Here is a 23,655-nt window from a genome sequence, read left to right on the forward strand (position 1 = left end):
CGTTGTCTTTTTCTGAGTTCCTGGAGTGTGCAGACCCAGCTCTGCTTGCAGCTTTCAGAGAACGAAGAGCTATAAAAACAGCTCAGGGATCAGGTGCTGTTACCATCACTGCACTTAGTATAATTTACAAATTAAAGCGCAGAACAAGTAAATGAGACGCAGACCAAGCCTACTGAGGACGGAGCTTGCTCACTGTGCTTCAGCAGTTCATGGTGTGAGCATGGCAGGAAGGCGGACCGACCATGGCATGAGAACATTCTCAGCCAGCCAGCCAGCTCGCCACCCAACTCAAAAGCCAACTCTTCTGCTTACAAAGAAGTTAGACGGGCACCTGGCTGGCCCGGTCAGTACAGCATGCGACTCTTGAGCTCAGGCCCCATGTTGTGTGTAGAGCTTACTGGAAAAAAATGAGTTCTGGAGGGGAGGGGGGTGGGGGGATGGGTTAGCCTGGTGATGGGTATTAAGGAGGGCACGTTCTGCATGGAGCACTGGGTGTTGTACGCAAACAATGAATCATGGAACACTACACCAAAAACTAATGATGTAATGTAAAAAAAATTTTAAAAAAAAGGATGAGAATAACTTACGTTTGGGTCCTAAGTAGCGAGGCTGCTCATTACTGGGTAGAAGCAGAGAAGAACAATAGGCAAATTCAATATTTTTTTTAAAGAATTCTAGTGCGTTATGGCGTGGGGGGTGGTTTTGCAACATCGTCAACTTGGCTGAGCTGGACTGTTTGCTGCAGTCCCGTTCGTTTCTGGTTAGGCCTGGCCACGAGAGCCATCTGCGTGAGGTTTGGAAGTGGACAGAAAGCTGCAGCTTTGCTCCGTCACTGGAGGTCGCAGACGTCAGGCCCTGCTGCACCTCAGGCTCGCATTTGCGGACGGCTGCCGGCCTCACGGCTCCCCTGGCTCCCGCAGAACCCTGCCTTCGGCTCTTCCAAATCGCGGGCCAGGTACGAATCGAGCTGCTCCTGTAGGTCCTCTGCGGCAGGAGGCCACAGCTTCGAGAAGAGGGCAGGCCAGCGTGGGTCCTGGCGAGAGGCGGACGCCGGTTCCAGCGGCTTGCTCGTGGGCTCCAGCCGTCCCGGCCATCCCTTCTTTCCCGACCGCCTGCCCGGTGACTTCACGTGCACCAGCAACAGCTCGACTGGGGCTCTCTTAGCAGCACCTGTAATGAAGTGCTCGAAGTCAGTCCTTTAACGCCCCCGTCCCTGATTCTGTGTCATTCCTGGTGCTTCTGCTCCAACTGAACCCTGGCTGGTAACATGGCGCTACCAGCCCTTTCTGGCCTCAGATTTTTACATTTTCTGGCAGATTCTGGGAATCTGAGTGATGTGCTATTTGAAGAGCTCATTCTGCTGAATCTCTGTTGCTTAATGCCTGGTGACCTATCTGGACCCTCTAGGAGCTTCGGGGACCAAGAGGCAGCCTGGCGTTGTAGGGGGCCCTGGCTGTAGATTTCCAGCCTCGACCTTTGGCAGATGCCTTCATTTCCCTGAGCCTGTTTCCACCTCCCTGTGTGTGAGCTGGTCTGGATGGGCTCTCGGGCCCCTTCCGGCTCCAAGATTCCACTTCTATGACTCTGGCAACACCTTTACCTGTTGTCTCTGAGCAGTGGCCCTGCGTTTCAGAAGTGACTTTAAGTTCTGAGCTCCCAACAGAGCTTGTTTCCTTCTTTTTGTTAATTAGAAATTAGAGTGTCCTGTGGCTCCCTTCTTTTGAGCACCAGTTTTGCTAATCTATTGCTCTATGCATCTGTATTACGGACACTGTCAAACAGGCCCCTATAACCGCAGTGTCCTTGTTTGACTCAAAGTGGATGTTGGTGGAAGCGGGCCTTCACCCCGTGTCATGTGTGCACGTCAGTTTACAGGGACTGAATTGTGGGGTTAAGAGCCAGTGAGAGTGTAGATTCCATGAGAGCCTATATAATTTGACAGATGTCATGTCTTTGTTTCCCTTAATGTTCTGTCCTTCTTAGGAATGTAATTTATATTCTCCGCAGAGTATTTGAAGAAGTGAATTCTGAGGACTCCATAGCCTGAGATACAGGAGTGCACTCAAGGAATGAGGTGGGGCTTTTCGTTCGTTAAAATCTCCTCTGGGTATTTCTTTGCTCTTTCCGCCGACATATGAAGAAGGTACGTTATGGGTATTCCAAACATGCTGTTTCAAGGTTACATAAACTAATGGCCCTGGGGGACTGACATGTGCCCCTGCTTCTGTGGAGTTGTGGAACTTACTTAGCTTTGGCATTTCCCTTACCAAGTCCCAAGGCAAAACCAGGAATCTGCAGCAATGGAAGCTGGGAGCAAACATGGATTAAGATTCTAGGGTGAGTGAAATTTTGTCTTCCCGATTTGTTTATACCTCAGCTTAAACCCAGACATACAGTACTCAGTAGGAAACTACTTAAAATGTTGCTATTAAAGATCGAAGGGTAGAGTGAAGTGACAGTTTTTCCTCTTGGGGATGTCGTAGGTGTAAATTGTTCTTCATGCCAAGAGAAAGAATTTGCTCTTCTTTCCCCTGCCCTCCTATTCCTCAGTTAAGAGCTGCGTAGCGCCCCAGGGGAGAGGTCACTGCTGTTGACTAACGTACAGTAAGGAACACTGAATTTCTTGCACACACACAAGGCGTGTCGCTTCCATTCAAATGGCCCGATTCCAGAGGGGAAGGGTGACCAGGTAACTTCTTTATTCACATGCCTCAAACCAAAAAAATAAAAATTCTTGGCAACTATACCTAGTTGCTTCCCAGTCTAACCAGCATCTCCTGTGGTGCGCTGATGCGTGTCCGTTACTGTTAGGAATTTGTGCGTTATCCGTGTCGATATAAAGCCTGATGGAATTTACTAAGGACTCCCATTTTCTTCACCAGTCAAGGCATCTTCTTACTGCGACCCTTTATTTTTATTATGTACAGTGAGCAGGATTCATGCTCAAAGCTTTGGTGAACCAAGTACTTTAATTTCAGCCTTTGAAACTGTCGCAATTCCCTTGAGCAGAGAGAACCCAGAGCACGGCTGCACTCACCCTCTGCAAGCCACCCTGCTGGCCTGGGACACTGCTCCCGCGAGGTCACAGCCTGCATTTCCCGTGCGACAGCGGTTCCGCGGGCTTTACTGTTTTAGCTAGAACCAAAGGAATGAAACTGGTTTTTACATAAACCCCATTTGATGCCTGTGCACATAAACTGCAACAATGGGACTGACTTGTAAACATCTTCCAAGACAGTGATGTCATTTTCCAGTTGATTTCACAATACTTTAAAGATATAACCGAGTATAATTACGCTGTACAAGGATGAATGGGCCCCACGGAATGCTAGAAATAACTCACTTCCCTCTTCCATTTATAGATGCAGGAAAGTAATATTCAGAGAAAAGCACCTAGACAAATGTTACTGGATCTAAAACATTTCTGCGTGGTGTCAGAAAACAAAACCAGACAGTATTTAAAATGACAGGGACAGCTTTTAGGTGAAGTTTGTCACCTATTCCCAGTATGTACACCATTCCCTTGCCATCTCTACCTTCCTTGTTTCCCCTTAGCCTGAGCCCTGCTCTAATTTTCATTGTCAGACCCAAACTAGTCCTCCAGCACTAGCCTGCTCTTACTGGTCTCTAAGAGGTCCCCAAATCTGTGCACTTAAGTCGTAAGTGGCTTGACCTTCAGGACTTCCCAAGATCTGCACCTCCTCATCTGAAGCCTCTCACTGAACACCTGCTCGCACATGCCGCCTTCCGTTTCTGGAGGCAGACGTATTCGACACTGCCTTTCCTCTTGTGCCCCTTGCCCACCTCCGGTTCTTTGCAAGGTCCTGGCCAAGGCAGCTCTTCTAGTCTTGGCTCACCCAGTACCATCCTTGCTTTTAAATTTTCTTAAATTTAACTTCAACTCGGAAGCCTGTCCCAACCAACTTAAATGACGTCACCTGTGATTCTCATCGTTATTCCAGGGTAATATGCTTTTATGAAGCATATTTATTTATGGAGGTAAATGCTTATTCCTTTGATGCACAGAACTCTCTGACTGATGAGACTAAGCTCCTAGTGTCATATATAAGCAGAAGGGTCATGAAGATGTACATGGCAAGGATGGAGAACAGATCTAGGACTAGTCCCCATTTTTCCTACAAGAATTATAAAACCATTTACATATTCCATTAGAATGTGCCATGACTGTGCATCTGGTCTCTCTTCTTCCTACCCTATACTCATTCTCGATTCAGTCAGCCAGCAGATATTTACCGTATCTAGGGTTCTCCACTGTAGTGTGCATCTGGGATACGCGCTAAAGAACGGAGGCCAGCCGGGCACTGTTAGCCAAGGCGCCGTTGTTTCGTGGGCTGATGGCGCACATACCATGTCTGATGCCCTCAGCGCTTTATTTTGAGCTAAGATACCTTCGACATGGGAACAGCGGGACGGGTTCCACCGCGGCCTCCTTGTGCAACTCGGATGTTGCTCTTCCCGCCAACCAGTTGCAAGGAGAGGTCCTTTCTCATTTATGTATAAACAGGTACCAGTTTTGATTTTATTTCATATTAACATACATGAACATCAAAATGAGAAATGCACAATTTAACCATTCAACAGCATCTTACTCCAAAAGAACACTATATTCATAATAAACATTTATACAGTCTTTCCACCTCCCTTTACAAATGTCCTAAACCATTGTCCAGCCTTTCTCACACGAAGTCTAGTTTTGCTCTTTAGAAATCCCCGTTCAGTGTCACGCTGACAGACCCCAGGGCGTCCCCTACGCCTCCATGGAGAGAGCAGCCCACCCGCCCACGCTGCGGCAGTCTGGGCCCGGGAACCGTGTACCTGACATGTGCAATCCAGGACGACGGCTGTAGGGCAGGACTACCTCACAGTCACGGGGGGGGAAGGGGACCATGGCCAGGAGCCTGGGACATACTTAACACTGGAGCTCTTGCTTTCCCTTCCTAAAAATGTTCCACGGTTGTGACCAGACTCTGGAAGGAGTGAGCTCTTCCATGCTTGGTGTATACGTAACACCTCAAAAATGACTCCGTGACACCTTGAAATGTCTGATTACATCCCCAAGTTAAATGTACGTAGAAAAACTACCTCGGCTCATTGAATAGAACTTTTCCCACACAGTAACACCGAGCTCCCTATGCAGTGTCCTCTCTTCCCGCCTTCCTTTTACACCCGGCTCACAGCACATTATTTGTGTACAAGCAGTTATGTTACGTGACGCTCGGAATCATCACGAGCAAGTGTGTTCTGAATCATGTCATTCGTTCTGTGCTGGTTTCAGCAGTCATCATAGGAAACATGAAGTCACATCCTAGTCGAAGGACTATCCATTTCTCGAACACAGAAAAACCTGAGATATGAGTCAGCAACTGGCTACACTTACAGTAAAGAACAATGACATCACCCCCCCACACACACACAAAAAAGCTGCTGACGTGAATTAAGGCTTCAAAAGAGGACCATACTGTAACTGACAAGACTCAAGCCAGGAAGTTCAAAAGCAGATATGTACTAATCACTTGTGTACTTGTTCCAATCGACTCCTATTTTCAGCTGCCAGGACTGATTCCATACAGTGATTGTAGGTCAAAGACTGAGAGGCCACCTTGGTCCCGCTCCATTTTGATATGTCCCTTCTACTAAAAAAAATGCCGGGGATAGCTTCTGAGAACAGCTTGGCTGTGGCTTTCCACTCTGCTCACACGAAACAAAATGCTGCCCCCTTCCCCTCACCTGCCTATACGGTTGTATTCTGAACCCTCCTCACAGAACTAGCTTCTCAGCCCTATTAGTAAATCGGAAAGTCTGAGGAAATTACAGAACTACCTCCCTCATCACATGCTCAGGGGAACAAAACCATTGAGAAAAAGGAGTTTCCTGCCTCTCCTTAACGATTTTAATTCTTTACTCTTTCCAGAGCTTTTCTCCCTCTTGGTAGTTTCCTTGAAAAGTCTACCTGTTAGGTTTTTACAGAATGTATCTGTGCAAAGAAACCGAAATGGAAAAAAAAATCTACTTTGGCTGAGAACTTAAAGGTACTGCTGTTCTGCTACCAACCCAAATAAATTCACATCTGGCTTCAACCAAGTTCATCTTTATTTAAAGGATTAACAAGCCCATTTGGAACAATTCTTTGATTTACATGGAGGGAGGTAGACAGACTTGTTTAGCCTCCCGACCTACCTTAAATCATCATGCGGCCAGATCTCTGGCCATTCAATTGACTCCTAGATGGTTTCCCTTCTCTTCATCAAGCTGAGAAGAAAAAACTAACCACCTCCATCCAGGCCCACCTGGAAATTTGTGCAGAGACGGTCTGAATTGGTCTGCAAAGTGTGACTAGCTACCTACCTATTCACAATGCCTAGAAGACAGGCTACCAGACTTGGTAGTGGTGAAAGCCCCGACTTTCAGTCTGAGGTACTGGGTTTGCTCTGAAGTTGACCTTGGCAAGGCCCCTAACCGTCTGTGCAGCAGAATGCGGCTCGCAGTGCTCGGCTGCCACGTGAGCTTGGAGGTGCGAATCCGCTTTGGATGGGATCGTTTCTCTTGCGTTTACCATGAGGTTCTGTCCCTGATGGGGTCTACCCGCCCAACCCACGAGCTGGCTCAGTCTCAGCGCTAAGGTGCACTACGGAAGGGGCCGGACAGAGACTAGTACTCGAGATCTCTTGTAGCACAACACGGAAACGGGAGGGTATTTTGTCCTCCAACACCAAATCAAACTGGATTCAGTAAAAACGAGAGGATGTGCAATGTGCTGCGTACAATTTTTCATCTGTCTAGGAGGAAATCTAGCATCTGCCCTTCCACTCTTGTTGAGAAAGAGTAGCTGATCTCTCAAGTGCAGACGTTGAGAGAACAGCTGTGTTGATCCATCTTTTGCTTTTACACCATAGCTCCATTTTCCAAAAATATATATGTATGTACATATATATATTTCAGATTTACAGGGAATATTTTTTTTTTTTTTGTGAACAAGAGAAATATTGTCCATAGAAGTCCCAAGTGTCTTCCTTCTCAGGAGACCTCAATGATTTCCATGCTGCCTGAAAAGCTGGACTGGCTGCCCACTTTGCCCAGTTCTTCCCGTGACCTGTTCTCCGACATGATGCTCTCACCAAATTCCATCTGGCAGCTTCTGCGTTTGAACTGCTTTTCGAAGGGGCTCTCTTCGTGCCAGCTCCGCCGGGAGTCGGCTCGGTCACTTGGCTTCTGCCGCCTGCGCACGGAGTAGCCCTGGTCGCCGCAGGTGGGCAGCTGGCTGCAGCTGTAGGCCGAGTAGCTGGCGCTGCCCCCGTAGACGGCCGAGGCCGAGTAGAAGTGAGAGGGCTCCGTGGCAAAATACCAGCTGTTGGGCAAGGAAGGGGCGGAGGTCTGGGGAGCCAAGATATCCGAGTGCCAGCCCTTGAGGCCCAGGCCGGCGGCAGACTTGGCGAGGGGTTGCTGGCTGGTGGCCAGGCCAAGAAGGAAGCTGGGATGGCAGTTGTCCTCCACGCTCCCGCTCCGGTGCAGCGGCGAGCAGAGGGGCCGCGGGCCGGTCCCGCCGACGCCGGGTCGAACTGAGTGCACTCGCTTGCCCTGGCCATCGGAAGGCCTGGCCGGCTGAGGCTTCTTGGGGAGGCTGGCTTCCTCCTTACCTGGGCTGCTTTCCGGGCTCTGCTCCGATACTTCCTCAACCGGGGAGAATTGGCAGAGCTTGCTGGTCCCCTCCAGAGTCGTGGAAGGTTTGTAGTATTCCAGAGCGTCTTCTGAGGAGGAGAAACCATGCAAGGAGGCCGCCACGCTGGCTGAGTACGAGACGGATTTGATGTCCAGAGAGAAGGAGCGCTTGAGCTTACTGCTGTCTTCGAGCTTGCCCGAGGGCAGGTGGAGCCCGCTGAGCGCCTGGACCAGCGGCCCGTCCTCCACCAGCGAGGGCTGCGTGCTGGGCGCGCTGGGCGCGCTGGCCGGGGGCGCGGGCCCTTGCCCTGCCGCCTCTGAGGTAGCAGAGTTGGCCCAGGGTGGACCGAGGCACATCGCGCTCTTCTGTCCACCCTCGGAGACCACGGGGACAGGTTCGTTCGGCTTCTCCAGGTGCAGCAGCTTGAGTTTGCTCTTTGGCCCTGATGCGCCAGTCGGGTTCTTAATCTTCTTCTCATAGTCCAGGAGTTGGCCCAGAAAATTGAAGTTTGGAGAGATAGTAGGCCTTTTTTCTTTCACAAATCTATGTAGAGAGGAAAGACACAAAAATCTTGACTTTTGCAACTACACTTTATCTTAAAAACAGCTAGAAAATAGAAATATTAAGTGAATAAATAAGGAATTATTAGAGCCTCCCGTAAATACCTATGGAAGATGACTGGTATGAAAGTTCAGGGAGACATACAACATGTCCCTGGAGCATGCTAGAAAGAGAAGGGCCAGGCCCCCAAAGCTCTAGTTTTAGCCTTCTTATTTTCAAGGACCCAGAGTTTCCAATGCAACTGGCAAGCGAGGATTCTGTGCTCACCCCCGGGGCCTCACCCCCCCAACCCCCGCGCTGGTGCCACCATCAGACATACAGGGTAACAGCCACTCTCCACAGCTTTCCCAGTATCGTGCCTCTCAAAGTCCCCACAGTCACTTCCTCAGAACATTTCATGTTTTAATTAATGACCAGAAAAGGAGGTTATCAGATGACCAGAGCACCAAAGCACACACTCGAGTGGCCTGAGTGTGCTAAGCACTGGGCTAATGCATTAGACAGAGTATTATCTCATTCAGTCCCCAAACCTACCCCGTGTCAGGTGGGTGGATTACCCCCATCATAGAAGGGACACAAAGTCCTTACTTAAGTGACTTGCCCAAAATCACACAGCTGGGATTCAAAACCAGGCCTAATGTCTGGGTCCACTTTTGTAAACACTGTGTAAAAAAGAATCATCAAGGGGTAAAAACTAGTAATAAATAGCTTTTATATCTGATTGTGGAAACACAGACTCTTAGAGATAGTAGACAAATTCTTCAGTGGCCCCTGACCTTCATGGACACTCCTCAGAAGATGCAGGAGTGCAACTACACTGAAGATTTGCATTTGAATATGGAAGGAGAAAAATCACAAACTCCTTGGAAATCAAGTAACCTAAAGCAAAGTAATGAAGCCAGAAACATCTGGCCCCACGATAACAAGTATAAACGTAGGGTCCGCATACTAAGACTTGGTAACATGACAGAAGAGTGCCTTTCCTTCCGGTTTCTACATGGTGTCGGAAGACCTGTAGGGAGAAAAGCCTGACTGGGGGACAAGGGAACTGATGCAGACCAAGGCAGGACCCTTCTCCAGGCTCGCTCCTCGAATGAGAAGCTGCTCAGGTAGCTCATTTCCTTCCAGATCTTCCAACTTGAGAAAGAAGTCCAATTGTTACAACAGGCCTGCTTCCTACATCTGTACGTACTGGCTCTTTATCACCTGGAAACCACCCGCCTCTACCCACTAAGCACCCAGGGGCCTCTGATCACCCACTGCACAAACTCCGGTCCCGTGCATGCCTGCCACTTGCCTGCCCTCCACTTGGCCCAAGGGTCAGGGGAGCAACCCAGTCAAAATGCAGAAATCTGGACAACTCTAGAATGTAGGACATTTTACTCGGTGAACCGATTTTGACAGTTATTTGCTCTTGGCTTTTTCCTCACAGTGACAGAGGCACAAAGCTTGAAGCAGAAGGAGGAATTCTGTAATGGGTATTCTGCTGGAGCTTTTTTCCTCATATGTACTTCCCCAACTAGGAAAAGATATAAACTTACTAAATAGGATGGTGATCTGTTCAGATTCGTTGTTCATCAAAATTAAAAAGTAGCCGAGGAGGAATCTGACACATGTTCAGGTGGAATTCATGCTAACTTACAAAAGTGCATTCTTCTCTGGTCTTTGAAAAACCATTTAAAAATCCAGTCACCTGTAAGGCATGTAACTAGAACAGTCCTGATTTGCTTTAATTTGGGTACCTGCCCTCCTCACCCTTCAGGTCAAATGAAAAGCCCGTTGCACAAGACACGTGCCGGCCCTCACCTGTAAGCTTCGTCTAAGGACATGTCCATCCTCTTCATGATGTAGGCGATGGCGATGGTGGCTGAGCGAGAGATGCCCGCTAAGCAGTGCACCAGGACACGCCCGTTGGAGGCCTTGGCTTTCTCTGCGGGAGTCAAATTCAAGAAGGGTCACTAAGAACAACCGTGGTCAACAGTGAGATCTTGCGGTCATGTACCTCCTTTCATCCGATAACTCAAAAAATCTCATCTACTTACATACTGTTCCTTTCAATAGTTTCTTAGGGAGATAAAGGAAGATCACTTCCCCACCATTTACATTCAGGACAAGGAAGGGCCAGACGTGTTAGTCAGCAACGACTCCCTAACTCAAGCTCACTTCTTAGTGCATTTCCCAGTGGGCTTTTTTTTTACATTATTTTTTCATTTTAATAACTTTCCCTGGGTATAAATCCTACATTATGATGACATGATTCTACTTGTTTAGTGTGGAAAACTGCAGAATACAGAGAAGCGTAAAGAAAATAACCTCTCAAATCCGAAGATGTAGCTAGTATTTTGTTTACCCATGTTGTCTGGCACTTCAACTTTTTTCTGGTTAGGAAGAGTAAACTTTTTTTTGTTTAGACAGAATTTTCAGTTTTGAGATATAACTGACTTGTAACATTGTATTTCAGTATAATGATTTGCTACATATAGGAGGTATGAAATTTTAAAAAATACTTTCTCATTTCAAACATATGTGACATACATCACTAATTGAAAAAGCAGGAGGGTGGACTTCATCACCATATCGCATCAGAAAGCAAGAAGATGCCAGGTCAAGCTACTTTTAAAATGCTGACTCACAGACCCTATCTTCCTATAGTTTCCTGTTTTGACTTTTCTGTACGTCATAAAGTGGCTCGACTTTATTTGCTAAATTTAAGAAGAAAACCACGTATATGCTATGAATCGGGTTTAGCAGCTCACGTTAGCAAGGACCAAGGGAACTTGAACCTTTTCTGGATATCCAGGAGTTCCTGACTGCATCATGTCTATTCCACATGACATGGCAGGACTTTTGGACACTTTGTTAGAACCAAGAACATTCAACCCAACAGTGCTGCCATCTTTCCCTGTCGAGGGGCTTTACAAGTTACTTGTAGGAGTAAGTTGCCCCACGCTGCCTGGAAGCTACTAACATTTTGCCGGTACCAGGACCGCCTCCGTTCTAAACGACGACATGCGTGCTTACCGGTGAGCCACTGCCACGGGGCTCAATTCTTCCCTTTTCACTCCTGCTTTAGCTGACACCAGCAAAAGTTACCAAACCTTGTATTACAGTTCCTGTAATTAACAGATATCCTGGGAATCTGCTCTGGCAGCTGAATAATAATACGAGGCCACTCCAGTCTCACTGCTTCTGTTGTAAGTATTACAAATTCCTAATGTAGATGATTTATTATTCATTGTGTACAAAACACATAGGACTTTTGGATAGTATATGAATAAGCAACTTTCCTCTAGGTAGTGAAGTCAAACACAATGAAACAGTAACAAATGAATATAAATTCTTCTTGAAACAAAGAAATATGTAATATACAACGTGATAATATATAAACCCACGTACATAAAGTGCCATGCCTTCCTGGGCCCGTACCGTTCTCTTCCTTTTCTCAACTATACAGTCGTCAGCCTACACTAATCTTAGTATTTCCCCTTTTGCCTAGGCTGCTAAGAAGCTCAAAGCTGAGATTTTTTACTCAATTTCAATAGGTAACTGTAATTCAGATTTTACTGTACCTTTTCTAGCCCCATATTACTTGGTTCTTGCCCTTTGATCCTGTTTTAATGTGTATGTGTGTAATGTGTGTATCTTTTGATCCCAGTCTCATACTGTAAGCTGCTTTAAATTCTTATTGGAAGTAGGCTGGGTTTCAATTTTTTAAACTTTATTTTTTAGTTAGAGAGTGTGTGTGCACTCAAGTGGAGGGGTGGAGCAGCGGGGAGTTGGAGGGGAGGTGGGGTGGGGGAGAGGGAGAACCTTAAGCAGGCTCCATGCCCAGCACAGAGCCTGATGGGGCTCCATCTCACGACCCTGAGATCATGACCTGAGCCGAAATCAAGAGTCAAGACGCTGAACGACTGAGCCACCCAGGCGCCCCTCAAATTTTTTTTAAATGTTGACAATATTCTCTCAATTATTTAAAATAGTTATCTCAAAACAAGACTATAAGGACTTAGGAGGATCTTGCTTCTACCTCAGAGGGCTTCACACTGGGCATATATTATGCACCCAGTACATACTGGCTGGCTGGCTAATACATACCTTTAAAAAGCAATCTTTATAAAAAATGTGAAAAGGGTTGGAAGGAAATAAAACAATGATGATAACAGACGTGTTAGGATGTTGAGGTTATAGGTTTCCTTTTCTCTTTCTCGAATATTCTGCATTGTACTTACGTTGCTTTTACAATCACGACACTTTTGAGGATGTATTTTAGAAATCTGAGGGGCGCCTGGGTGGCTCAGTCTTGATTTTAGCTCAGGTCATGATCTCAGAGTTGTGGGATCAAGCCCCGTAGGCTCAGCGCTCGGCGGGATTCTCTCTCTCTCCCTCTGCTGCACCCCTCCCCACCCCATGCGTGCAGGCTCTCTCTAAAATAAATAAATAAATCTTAAAAAAAAAAAAAAAGTATTACATTGGATTGGGGTTCTGCTCTTGGGAGAAATGAGTGCCAAAGGGAGTCTTAAAGCAAAGGAGGTCACATGCCCAGGGACCTGGCAAAGAGAAGGGAAAGGTGTGCGAGGCGGCCGTGCAGGGGGACCCAACAGGTGGCTGTGGCACACATGTCGTGGGGCAGGGGGGTCACCAGAAAGGAGGTGTCAAAGGTGGGGAGCAGGTGCTGCAGGGTCTGGGAACATTAGGCTAAGGACCGCAGGTTGCTGAACAGGGAACAGCAAAAGCACTGACGGTGACAAGTGGAAAGAAGAAAGGCAGGCTGTCACTACAGCAGTTCAGGAATAAAAATCTAGGACAAAAAGGGGCAGAGAGGATAACAAACGAAAAAGGTAAGGGGGAGCCAGTGAGGATGAGACGTTATAAAGGCCAAAAATAAAGAAGCAATAATTGAGCTCACTGAGGACAGCTCTAAGGAAAACCAAAAGAACTTCTCAGATGATCATTTGTAAAACTACTAAAGAACCAATTATGAATTAGGCACTTTGCAAGGTATTCTCCATCCGTTATCTATTTTAATCCTCACAATATCCCTCTAAAGTACACACACCATCTTCAGTTTCCAGGTCAGGAAACGGAGAAACTTACCCCAAATCACTTAACTAGTAACCAAGGAAGGCAGGGCCCAAATACAGTTTGGCTCCAAAGTACCTGCCCTGAGTCACCCCCCCGTGCGGCCTGAGCGCAAACCCAAGAGGCGGGGCAGGAGCCGAGGGTAGGGTGAGGAGGGAGAGGGCCGGAGGGGCAGCCAGCCGGGACCGGGCATCTCGAGAGTGTCCCGCAGTCCCAGGCAACCCCAGCTCACTGCTGCCCGTGTGAACTAAAAATAAAGACAAAACTCCAGAACACCTGAGTCCTTCCAACAAACCCAGAAACTTACTTGAAATTTATCTCAGTAATAAAAAGACAAAACCCCCACAAGCCTGCAAGTCACTCAGCCCTGGTACGGGGGCAGTCTTCCCACTGCGCGCCCTGACAGGACGGACCACGGCAGAGAGCACGGCAGAGGCCAGCAACCACCGTGACCCCGCTGGACGCCCTGAATTACCTGGAGGGGTGGGGGAACGGTGACTCTAGTAAACAGGGACGAGCAAGTGAAATACTGGGAAGTATAAATATTTTCAGATATTACTAATAAATTAGAATAGCATTTGGGTGTGCTTAACCAAGCTGAAACATGGTAAATTCCTTCTGTCTGAATTAAGTGGCAGGATGACCCCAATATCTCTCAGGAGAGAAGCAAGCAAGCTGGGGCAAAGTTATTCATATTCTCTCTTTTCTGCTAACCCTCCTAAAGCTCAGACATTATGATGAGTTCTCTTCTAAATAGATCCTGAAATTGCACTTTTAGCTGAATCTAGAGCCAAATGTCTTTGGATTGACAGGACATGCAATAGGAACATTAACTGTAAGTGTTACCTTCTAAAGAGGCAAAAACTGAATGATACACTGAATACTTCCTAGAAATACAACGGTGGGGGTGATTCATTTGGGAGTTCTGTTTGTGAATATTATAATGTGAATTATCTTCTCTAAAGCCTTTTATCTTCTGATGTTTCAAAGAATGCATCCTAATTAAAGATGAAAACTTTTGGCAATCTGGAATCTTGAAGGAAAAAAAAAAAGGGAGAACTGTTTTGGAATTACTCAAAGTTCCAAAAGCATTATCTAGAAATTCCTCTCACAGATGAAAAGGTATAGTTGAAGGGCTTAATGTACTTAATTTCACATTTTAAAAGGAACTAGTTCTTTTTTAATTACAGTAACGAATTCAGAGTAATTAATTATGGGGTAGAATGCACACGCTTCTGTGACTAGATGAAGAAAACATCAAAAACTTCTCACATGGAACATCAGAAGTGAAGCTCATCATGCTGCTCAAGAGCGAACAGCGTATCTCCCCTGTTCAGCCACTCTCCACTAAAACTACATTTCAAATACACATCACCAGTTTACCACAGAAGACCTGATCCTGAGGCGCCACAATGTCACCAAGCCCCTGCAGCTAGGAGTCGGGAGGCTCCAAGACTGACTGGCCAGCAAGCAGAACACAGCACAGGGCAGATCAGAGCCTGCCACAACCAACCCCAAGGACGTGAGTGAGTGAGTGAGTGAGTGAGTGAGTGAGTGTGTGTGTGTGTGTGTGTGTGTGTGTGTGTTGGAATTTTATTAGATCCCATACTACTTGAAATTATTGGCAAGCGAACTGAGGCTTACAAATCTCGTGACATAAAGGCTTTAAATGTAATGATATGTGTTTTCACAGGATTTGACTTTTCCCTGGGGAGAACATAGCGAGGTAAAAACAGTTTAAGGAATGCCACCAAGGTTTCCAAAAGTCTTTTATAGGATTTGAAAAAATGGCTAAAATTTAATCCCAGAAGTTTAAGTGATTTTCAAACACTTGCAAATACACAATCACAGATCCCATCAGGCTTAACCTTGGTAGTGTTAAGGTAGCTGGAATGTCACAGGGCAGTCCCTCAGGAACAGCATGGCACACACGTCACCTCGGCCACTGAATAAGATAAGCAGCATCATGTGTTGTTCCTAGACTTATGAAATCTCTGAACATAGGCCCCTTTTCTCTCCAGAGAGAAAAAGGGAGGGAGGTAAAGGGTGCACCTGCACATGAGACTATAACCCAGACGACTTGTAATACTACCGGAGCTACTTACCAATGAAATCCACTGATTTGTCCAACCACGGCAAAATCTTCTCACAAAAGCTGTCATTCACAGGCACTCGCAGGAAGTGAGACTCGGGGATAAAGTCAGGCTTAGGACAGGTATTGCTGGCATTTAACACATAACCAATCCCATTCTGTTGCATCAGCTCCTATGGAGGGAAAGAACAATTAAAGTGATTAACATACCAGCACAATCATTTTGGAAGAGTAAAAGTTTAATGGTAACAATTACTAGTTTCCTTGAAATCAGAGTTAATTCAATCGGTGAAATCCAAAAACCTAGCACAGGGACATTTAGAGACTTTAGTTTAAAGCAGAATTGTTTTTAAGGGCAAAAAAAAGGCTGTGTAAAATAGTATGCTTGAAGGGATGCCTGGGTGGCTCAGTAGGCTGAGCATCTGACTCTTGGTTTCAGCTCAGGTCATGATTTCAGGGTCATGAGATCGAGCCCGCCGGTGTTAGGCTCCCCAATCAGCAGGGGGTCTGCCTGCGATTCTCTCCCGCTGCCCCTCCCCCAACTCTCTCGCATGCATGTGCACTCCCCCCCCCCTCAAATAAGTAAATCTTGAAAATAAAATAATATGCTTGAAGATCACGCATCATTAATATAATCAACTCTGTTATCTTCATTACTGAGAAGTGGAAGAACACAAAATAAAACCATGACAGTTTACTATGACTTTATAGAGTATAGGCACACACAACAAGAACATTTTCTTCCCAAACGGAACATGCTGGTTGTTCTCAAAGATAAAGTCCTAGGCAGTCTTGTGGCTCTGAATACTCTCTTTAAAAGACTGAATCTATTGCCTTTGCTTTAATTATCAGTTCTACACACTGACAACTTTTAAATATACATTCTCTTTAATTTCCCACCCATCTTTCCAACTACCTACTGGGTATCTCTGTTTGTATGTTTCTCAGGCCCTTCAAACTCACAATGTCAGAAACTCAACAAATTATATCTCTCTGTAACCCGAAGTTGGTTTATGGTAATACCATCTACTCAGACACTTGAGCTAGAAAATATGATCGTGTCATTTCCCTTCCTTCACGACCCCCATCCAAATGGTTGCCAGATCCTTTTGGTATCCCTCTCCCATTTGTCCTCTCCTCTCTGTTCCCTGTCACTGCTCAGTCAGTGGGCAGCCACAACAAAAAAGCCACCAGGGAGCTCTTGAAGTTGTGATGCTTCATCTCTAAACCATATGCTGAACAAAATCCAGAGTAATCTTTCTTATAACCAAACATGGGCTAAGTGCTCTGCCCACACTTTAATGTTGTGTGGCCACCTGCTCTTGTCCAAATCCCCCAATGTCACATGTACACCCAGCCCTCCCTGCTGCCGTTCACACCACTCCTGTGCTTCGTAGGCCCTGTTCCTCTTCCTGGTCACTCTCGTCCACTTTTCCGGCTTTGATGAAATTAACTTTACCGAAATTAGCTCCTTCCACTGACGCGTAATTCACCATTCCATTCTCTGCCCTTCCAAAGTACTTTGTTCACCGAGCACACTGTTGTAATGAGCAGATAATTCTTGTCTCTCCTATTAAGTAATGAAGTAGTGAGATCTTGGACTGATTCGCACTTGTTTTTCTACCTTCAGCACCAGGTACCTAGTTGTACTCAATACGTGTTTGTTCAACCGACAGCCTGTCTACCATTTTCCAGGCAAGCCTACACAACCCCACTTCCTTTAGTTTGAAATGTTCTAAGCCTGAAATAATTCTCTTTTAAGCAACTCTGGTCCTTTATTCCCTTTCTTGGAATGGTACCTCCTCTACAAATGTTTTCCAACTACCTGAGAGAGAGTTGGTCATTTTCTTCCTATTTTCCCTCCTGAAATATGCCAATTCCCTAAACCTCTTCGTTTACCACATCTGGCACAATAAATACATTTTACATAAAAGGTAGACTTAATAAATCCAAGTCATGTATGCGACCCTCTCTCAACTAGGAGATGATAATGTCAAGAAAGAGCTTTGGGAACCAGGTGAGTTTCCTGGAGTGACCCACTGACCCTGGTGCTGTGCCCGAGCCCCAGTCTTCTCATGCTCTCGTTTGCTTCTGGGAGGTTCACAATCAGGCGGGGAAGATCTTAATGGTGTGTACTACAACTTTTCAGCTTTTGCACATGTAGCAAAGGTCACATTTGTTTTTCCACGCTGAGATTACTACCATTCGATCAACCACAGTTATCTCCCATGTAAGCACAGCAACGGGTCACTGGAGTTAAGGAGCCTTTCAGGCCTTTCTTGCAATGGTCCTTAAAGGAATCATTTTATAGGTCTTTCTCCTATCCACCAACAGGACTACAAATTAAAAGTGAAGGGAGGTAGTTACATCACTTTCCACCCAATTCAGTAATGAAGACCTAGAAGTTTCAGAAGATAACAGGCAGTTCTCACTAAAGACAAAACATGTTACAAGTCTATAACGACTGTCAAACTTGATTTCCCCATAGAAAGAGTAATATACTTCTCACAAGTAATATACTTCTCACAATATACTTCTCATAACCTACAGTTTACAGAAATGGCCACTGAACCTAAATTCAATCAAAAAATATTTGTTGAGGGGCACCTGGGTGGCTCAGTCGTTAAGCGTCTGCCTTCGGCTCAGGTCATGATCCCAGAGTCCTGGGATTGAGCCCTGCATCGGGCTCCCAGCTCAGTGGGGAGCCTGCTTCTCCCTCTGACCCTCTCCTCTCTTAGGCTGTTTCTCACTAACTCTCTCTAATAAATAAATAAAACAAAATCTTTTTAAAAAATGGGGAAACTGAGGTTTGGAGAGGTTGCATGTTTGCCAAGTCACACAGCTAGCAAGTGGTATAGAGTCCAATTCAAATCCAAGTACATTCATCTCCAGAATCTGTCCTGAGTCGCCATGCTCTCATGCAAGTTAGATGGAGCAACAAGGTAACTAGCCTACATACACACATCCTTTTTAACTAAATGAAGTAATATAAAGTTTAACTTCATTCTTTATGCCCTTTTCAACTATCGCTAATAAATTAGAAAGTAAAAGGGCACCACTCTGGCCATGAGCTTCTGCGAGGAGGCTTTCCGAGCCAGCAACTCAGGACACAGGTGAGGAGATGCAGTCAAGGTGTTTCTGTCGCCTCTGCCTTCCCTTACTGTTCTGGCCGCTGCAGCCGCAGGCATCACGGTGCTGGCCTCCGGGCCGCGTTGACGTTGGCGTCTACCGCTGCACGGTGAGGACAGGCTGCCGGCGTGCCCGGTCCCTGCCCTCGTGCTCACAGCTGCCACACACCCAGCGCAGCAACCCCTCGACGCTGGACACAGCGGACACATGAAAAGGATGCCCTTCGATAAGCCAAGCTCACAATGCTGTTGTAGCTCAATAAAGTATTTTTCACTTAGAAAACAATGTACCATAATAGATGCATTTAAGGAGTTGCTTTGTGGGTTTTTTTAAGGTTTTTTTTGGGGGGGGCAGTAATCTCTACACCCAATGTGGGGCTCGAACTCATGACCCTGAGATAAAAGTCACATGCTCTTCTGACTGAGCCCGCCGGATGCCCCAGCAGTTTTACTTTTAAACAACTGGCAAAAGGCAGAAAGGGGAAAAAGGCATTAATGTATTAAAACGGAGTGATGGTAAAATAATTTAAACACAAAATGAGAAAAAAGGAAATGATCTCAGTGATAAACATAACTTGATTTATAAAAATTTTACAGCAAAAAAAAATCTACTTAGATCAATTATCAGTTATTCCCCGAAATTCTTTTTGTAATAAAATAGGACTTGATAAAACATGGCCAATTTTGAAATCAAAGAGGCAAACAAAAAAATCCTAAAATGTTACCATGTAAAATTTAAATATGATTTGGCTACTAAATTAAACACAAAACATAATCTGGATTGGCAGTTACTACATCAGTGAAAAAGTTAGTTAAAGGAGGAAATCATTAAAAATGATACATATACACTCGAAACATTTTAATTTAAAACAAATAAATACAGGGGCGCCTGGGTGGCTCAGTCGTTAAGCGTCTGCCTTCGGCTCAGGTCATGATCCCAGTGTTCTGGGATCGAACCCCGCATCAGGCTTCCTGCTCCGCAGGTAGTCTGCTTCTCCCTCTCCCACTCCCCCTGCTTGTGTTCCCTCTCTCGCTGTGTCTCTCTCTGTCAAATAAATAAATAAATAAATAAAATAAAAAAGAAAACAAATAAATACATTAATTCACTAATTTCTGATGCAGGACCATGCTTTGTTTTTTTTTGGTAGGAGTTAGCTGATTGGCATTCTTAAGCAAATCACAACCAAATGCATCTACTACTTAGAGTTTCCATTTCTTTGAAGAAGAGCAAAAACTTGTAGAGCATCAGTACAGAATCCTGGATTATGACCCCCGGGTATTTTACAGTTGCTAGTTCTGCCCTAGTTTAGACAGAAAAAATATAAAGCAATTTGTTCTTCCGGAATCTTCCCGAAACATTTACCTCAGGTCATAGAAAAACAACTCTCTTCATTCCCTCATTCATATTTCATGGGTGTATGTAATATTTTAATTGATGTGCACAATTATAATAACAAGGCCACTGGCCTAAACAGGTCTGAAAACAAACACAGTGCCTCCTGGTAAGCATCCTGTCCCAGTGGGAGTAGTAGACACGCCTCAGCAAAGCGCCTCCTGCTCGCCACAGGCGGGCGGCACCTGTTGGGCCTCAGGGTTGAGATGGCGGTGAATCTCTGAGGTCTGAAGTTTCATGTAGCTATACACACTATTAACTTGCTCTCCTGCTTATTTTTACAAATGTACATATACGTGGCTGAGAGGGCATCTTAGTCAATGTTTCTGACTAGAACTGGGATGGAACTATAATTGTGAAGAATGGGTCTGTTTTACAGAATGATTGCTTTTATTCACAGATGAATGTCAATGACTTCTTACTATGTTATAAAGAGATATTTATGGAATTCATTCTGTTTTTATTTTTTTTTATTTTTATTTTTTTTTAAAGATTTTATTTATTTATTTGAGAGAGAGAGAATGAGAGAGAGCACATGAGAGGGGGGAGGGTCAGAGGGAGAAGCAGACTCCCTGCTGAGCAGGGAGCCCGATGCGGGACTCGATCCCGGGACTCCAGGATCATGACCTGAGCCGAAGGCAGTCGCTTAACCAACTGAGCCACCCAGGTGCCCTCATTCTGTTTTTAGTATGCTGTATAAAACATACACAACTGAATATTACTCTGTCCCATAATTAAACATCACAGTCCGTAAGCTTCCAGAGGACACTTGTTATGCTGTTTAATATTTAGCTCAACTTTGCGCTAAGTCTGCTAACATATGCTTTCTACTGACAAAATAATCTTCCCTGGCCTACAAATATCCTTCCAACACCTTGGCCTCTCAGTTCTTTGAACTTCCCACCTTGACCACTCACTGAGACCTGGTCTGGTCTCGGTCATTGCCAACAACCAGCAACCAGCCCTAATCTCGACCTTACACACCCCACTCTTGGACTGTCCCTCTTCTCCTTCTGGCTTGCTGTCTCTGATACCACCACTCTCGGAATCCTTCGATTCCCCAGGATCTACACGTCGCTGATCCCACCTCCTCTTCTCTCTGTCCTGCATCCTCATGTCGTCTGCCTGCCTTGCTCAAGTGAAATTCTGCAGTCAGTCATTATGAACCACTTCCCGCATCCACCCTCCTTTGCCCCACTATGGCTTCTTCACACTCAGGCGGCAAGACTGCAGCTCCGGGTAAATCTAGTGCTCCGCCTGGTCTGCATCTGTGCCACCCATGCAGCTGAACACAGCCCGGGAAAAATGCTCCACAATGCTGCTCAGATTCGCATCGATTCACGCTCCTCAGCAATCATTTCATTTCCCTAGTCCCTTCACTTTCCCTCTCTCCTAGACGCCATTCCACCCCTTTCCCTTTTTCTTCAAATGCTCTATGTATCCCTTTATCCTCACTCTCAGTCAATGGATGATCTTGTTTCCTGTGACACTGAAAAATGTGAAACAGAAGCAAATTTGTATAAATTTCCACTAACTACATTTACCTTTCTAGCAGCACATGCACCGTATGCTCGGCCTTCCCCTCCTGCGGCACAGATGAACTCAGTGTGGCAGGAATAATTAAAAGTCTATGGGTACTGGCCCCAGAAAAACCAGAGCACCACCCAGCACGTTATCATTCATGACCTGCGTGATCTTGGACAGGTTGCGTAATCTCACTCAGCTTTAGTTTCCTCACCTGTAAAATAGGGCTAATGATGTCTATTTTGTAAAGCTATATGAGGACAAAATAACTGGCACATAATATAAGAGTCTCATTAAACGTTCATTCCCTTACTTTGTCTTAATTTAAAAAATAGCTTGTGGGAATGTAAATTGGTATAGATACTATGTTAAGCAGTATGGAGGTTCCTCAAAATATCAGAAATAAAACTACCATATGGTCCAACAAGTCCACTTCTGAGTATATATCTGCAGGAAACGAAAACACTAACTTGAAGAGATATATGCACCCCCATGTTCACTGCAGCATTATTTAGTCAAGATATGGAAGCAGCCGAGGTGGCTCATCGACTGATGAATGGATAAAGATGTGGTATATGTACACAATGCAGTGTTACTCAGCCATAAGAAAAGAATGAGATCTTGCCATCTGCAACAACACGGATGAACCCGGAGGACATTATGCCAAGTGAAATAAGTCAGAGGAAGACAAATACTGTATGATATCACATGTGGAATCTAAAGGAATCTAATCTACTCACAGATACAGAGAACATATTGGAGGGGATGGGTGAAGGTGGTCAGAAGGGACAAACTTCCAGTAATAAAATAAATCACTACAGCATAGTGGCTGTAGTTCATAATTCTGTATTGTATATTTGAAAGTTGCTAAGAGTTCTCATCACAAGAAAAAAAATTATAACTGTGTGGGACAGAAGTTAACTAGACTTATTGTAATCATTTTATAATATATACAAATATCAAATCATGTTGTATACTTGAAACTTTATATATGTCAATTACATCTCATTAAAAAATAGCTTATATATCATATAGTATATGAATTATGTCTCAAAAAGCTGCCCCCCCCCCAAATAAGTCATGTACATTTTTCACTAATTCAAACTGTCTTCTTCTCATTAGCCTTAAGTAGGGCACTCACACTGAATATAGCAGGCTGGGTATAAAAAGGGTTCATCTGCAAAGTAGAAGAGACTGCCCCTTAAGAATTTAAAAAATGGATTCTGGCTTCAATATACAATTAAGAAAACTCTCAAAAATGACATTTTCTAGTCAAAAAACAAATCTTTATTATTTCTTATGATTTCCATTCACAATTCTTTCCCTTTAAAAGTTTCTCTCTCCTAAACCGTGAAATGAACTTTGCCCTGTAGTTGGACTAATTCCTAATATGGGTTCTATAATCTGTGGAGTATATGGGACACAGATTGATATATCGCCTTAATAGAACTGCTCTATTTATCAAGTTTCCCATGTTCAGCTAGACTGAGGAAAGCGATCACATTAAATCACCACAGACATCACAATTCTAGATAACGGATTTGTAATTTTTCTTTCTGAAGTCAATTCAATAAATAATTCTGCATTTGCCACTCCTTTTGCCTTCAAAACTGACCTTAAGTCCTACTTCCTGCGTCCAGCCTTCCTCGACCAGCCACACCCACTGTATCCAGCACTCACCCTAGCAGCTCGAACACTCGCGGCCTCTTGCTGACAGTAACCAGGGTCCCTACAGACCAGGAACTGTCCTTGGTGCTTGGCACACGTCACTTCATTTGAACCTCACATGAACACTAGAAGGCAGGAATCATTACGGTTTGTAGGTGAAGAAGCCCAGATTCGGCCACTTGGCTAACGTGATGCAGCTGGTCAGGCGGAGCCCTGGGACGCAGGACTGCCCAGCTCTGAGGCTGGCTCTCCACCGCGAGCCACGCTGCCTTGCCGGAGGGAGTTCTACCGTCAGTCAGCCTGTCTTGTGCATCACTGCGGAATGAACAGGCCTTGTCTAACCAACTTGCACACTGTGTGGTGTATGTGTACTGATAACTTGGATCTTTTGTCTTCCTAGACCATACGGAAACCCAGTATCGTGTGTCTAGGCTGACTCCGGCAAGAAAACCAGAGAGAGGGCAGGCGGACCGACCAGGGAGCACAGGAAAACCTTGTGCCTGTTAGAAGAGCGAATGAGCAACAGTGAGCT

General features: G+C 45.3%; 1 protein-coding gene across 8 annotated transcripts in view; it reads right to left on the reverse strand.

Moving 5' to 3' along the window:
* Positions 1–6,093: 6,093 nt before the first annotated feature.
* DUSP16 (dual specificity phosphatase 16) overlaps positions 6,094–23,655 on the reverse strand; it is a 170,690-nt gene continuing 153,128 nt past the window's right edge. For all 8 annotated transcript variants that reach the window (XM_078075627.1, XM_036112037.2, XM_078075622.1 and 5 more), the window contains 3 exons: positions 15,424–15,583; positions 10,046–10,169; positions 6,094–8,221 (listed from right to left, as the gene is read on the reverse strand). In XM_078075627.1, coding sequence (XP_077931753.1) covers positions 7,036–8,221; positions 10,046–10,169; positions 15,424–15,583 — 1,470 coding nt within the window. In that variant the 3' untranslated portion in view covers positions 6,094–7,035. The remainder of the gene's footprint in view (positions 8,222–10,045; positions 10,170–15,423; positions 15,584–23,655) is intronic.

This window comes from Halichoerus grypus, chromosome 6 (assembly GCF_964656455.1).
Source record: "Halichoerus grypus chromosome 6, mHalGry1.hap1.1, whole genome shotgun sequence".
NCBI lineage: Eukaryota > Metazoa > Chordata > Mammalia > Carnivora > Phocidae > Halichoerus > Halichoerus grypus.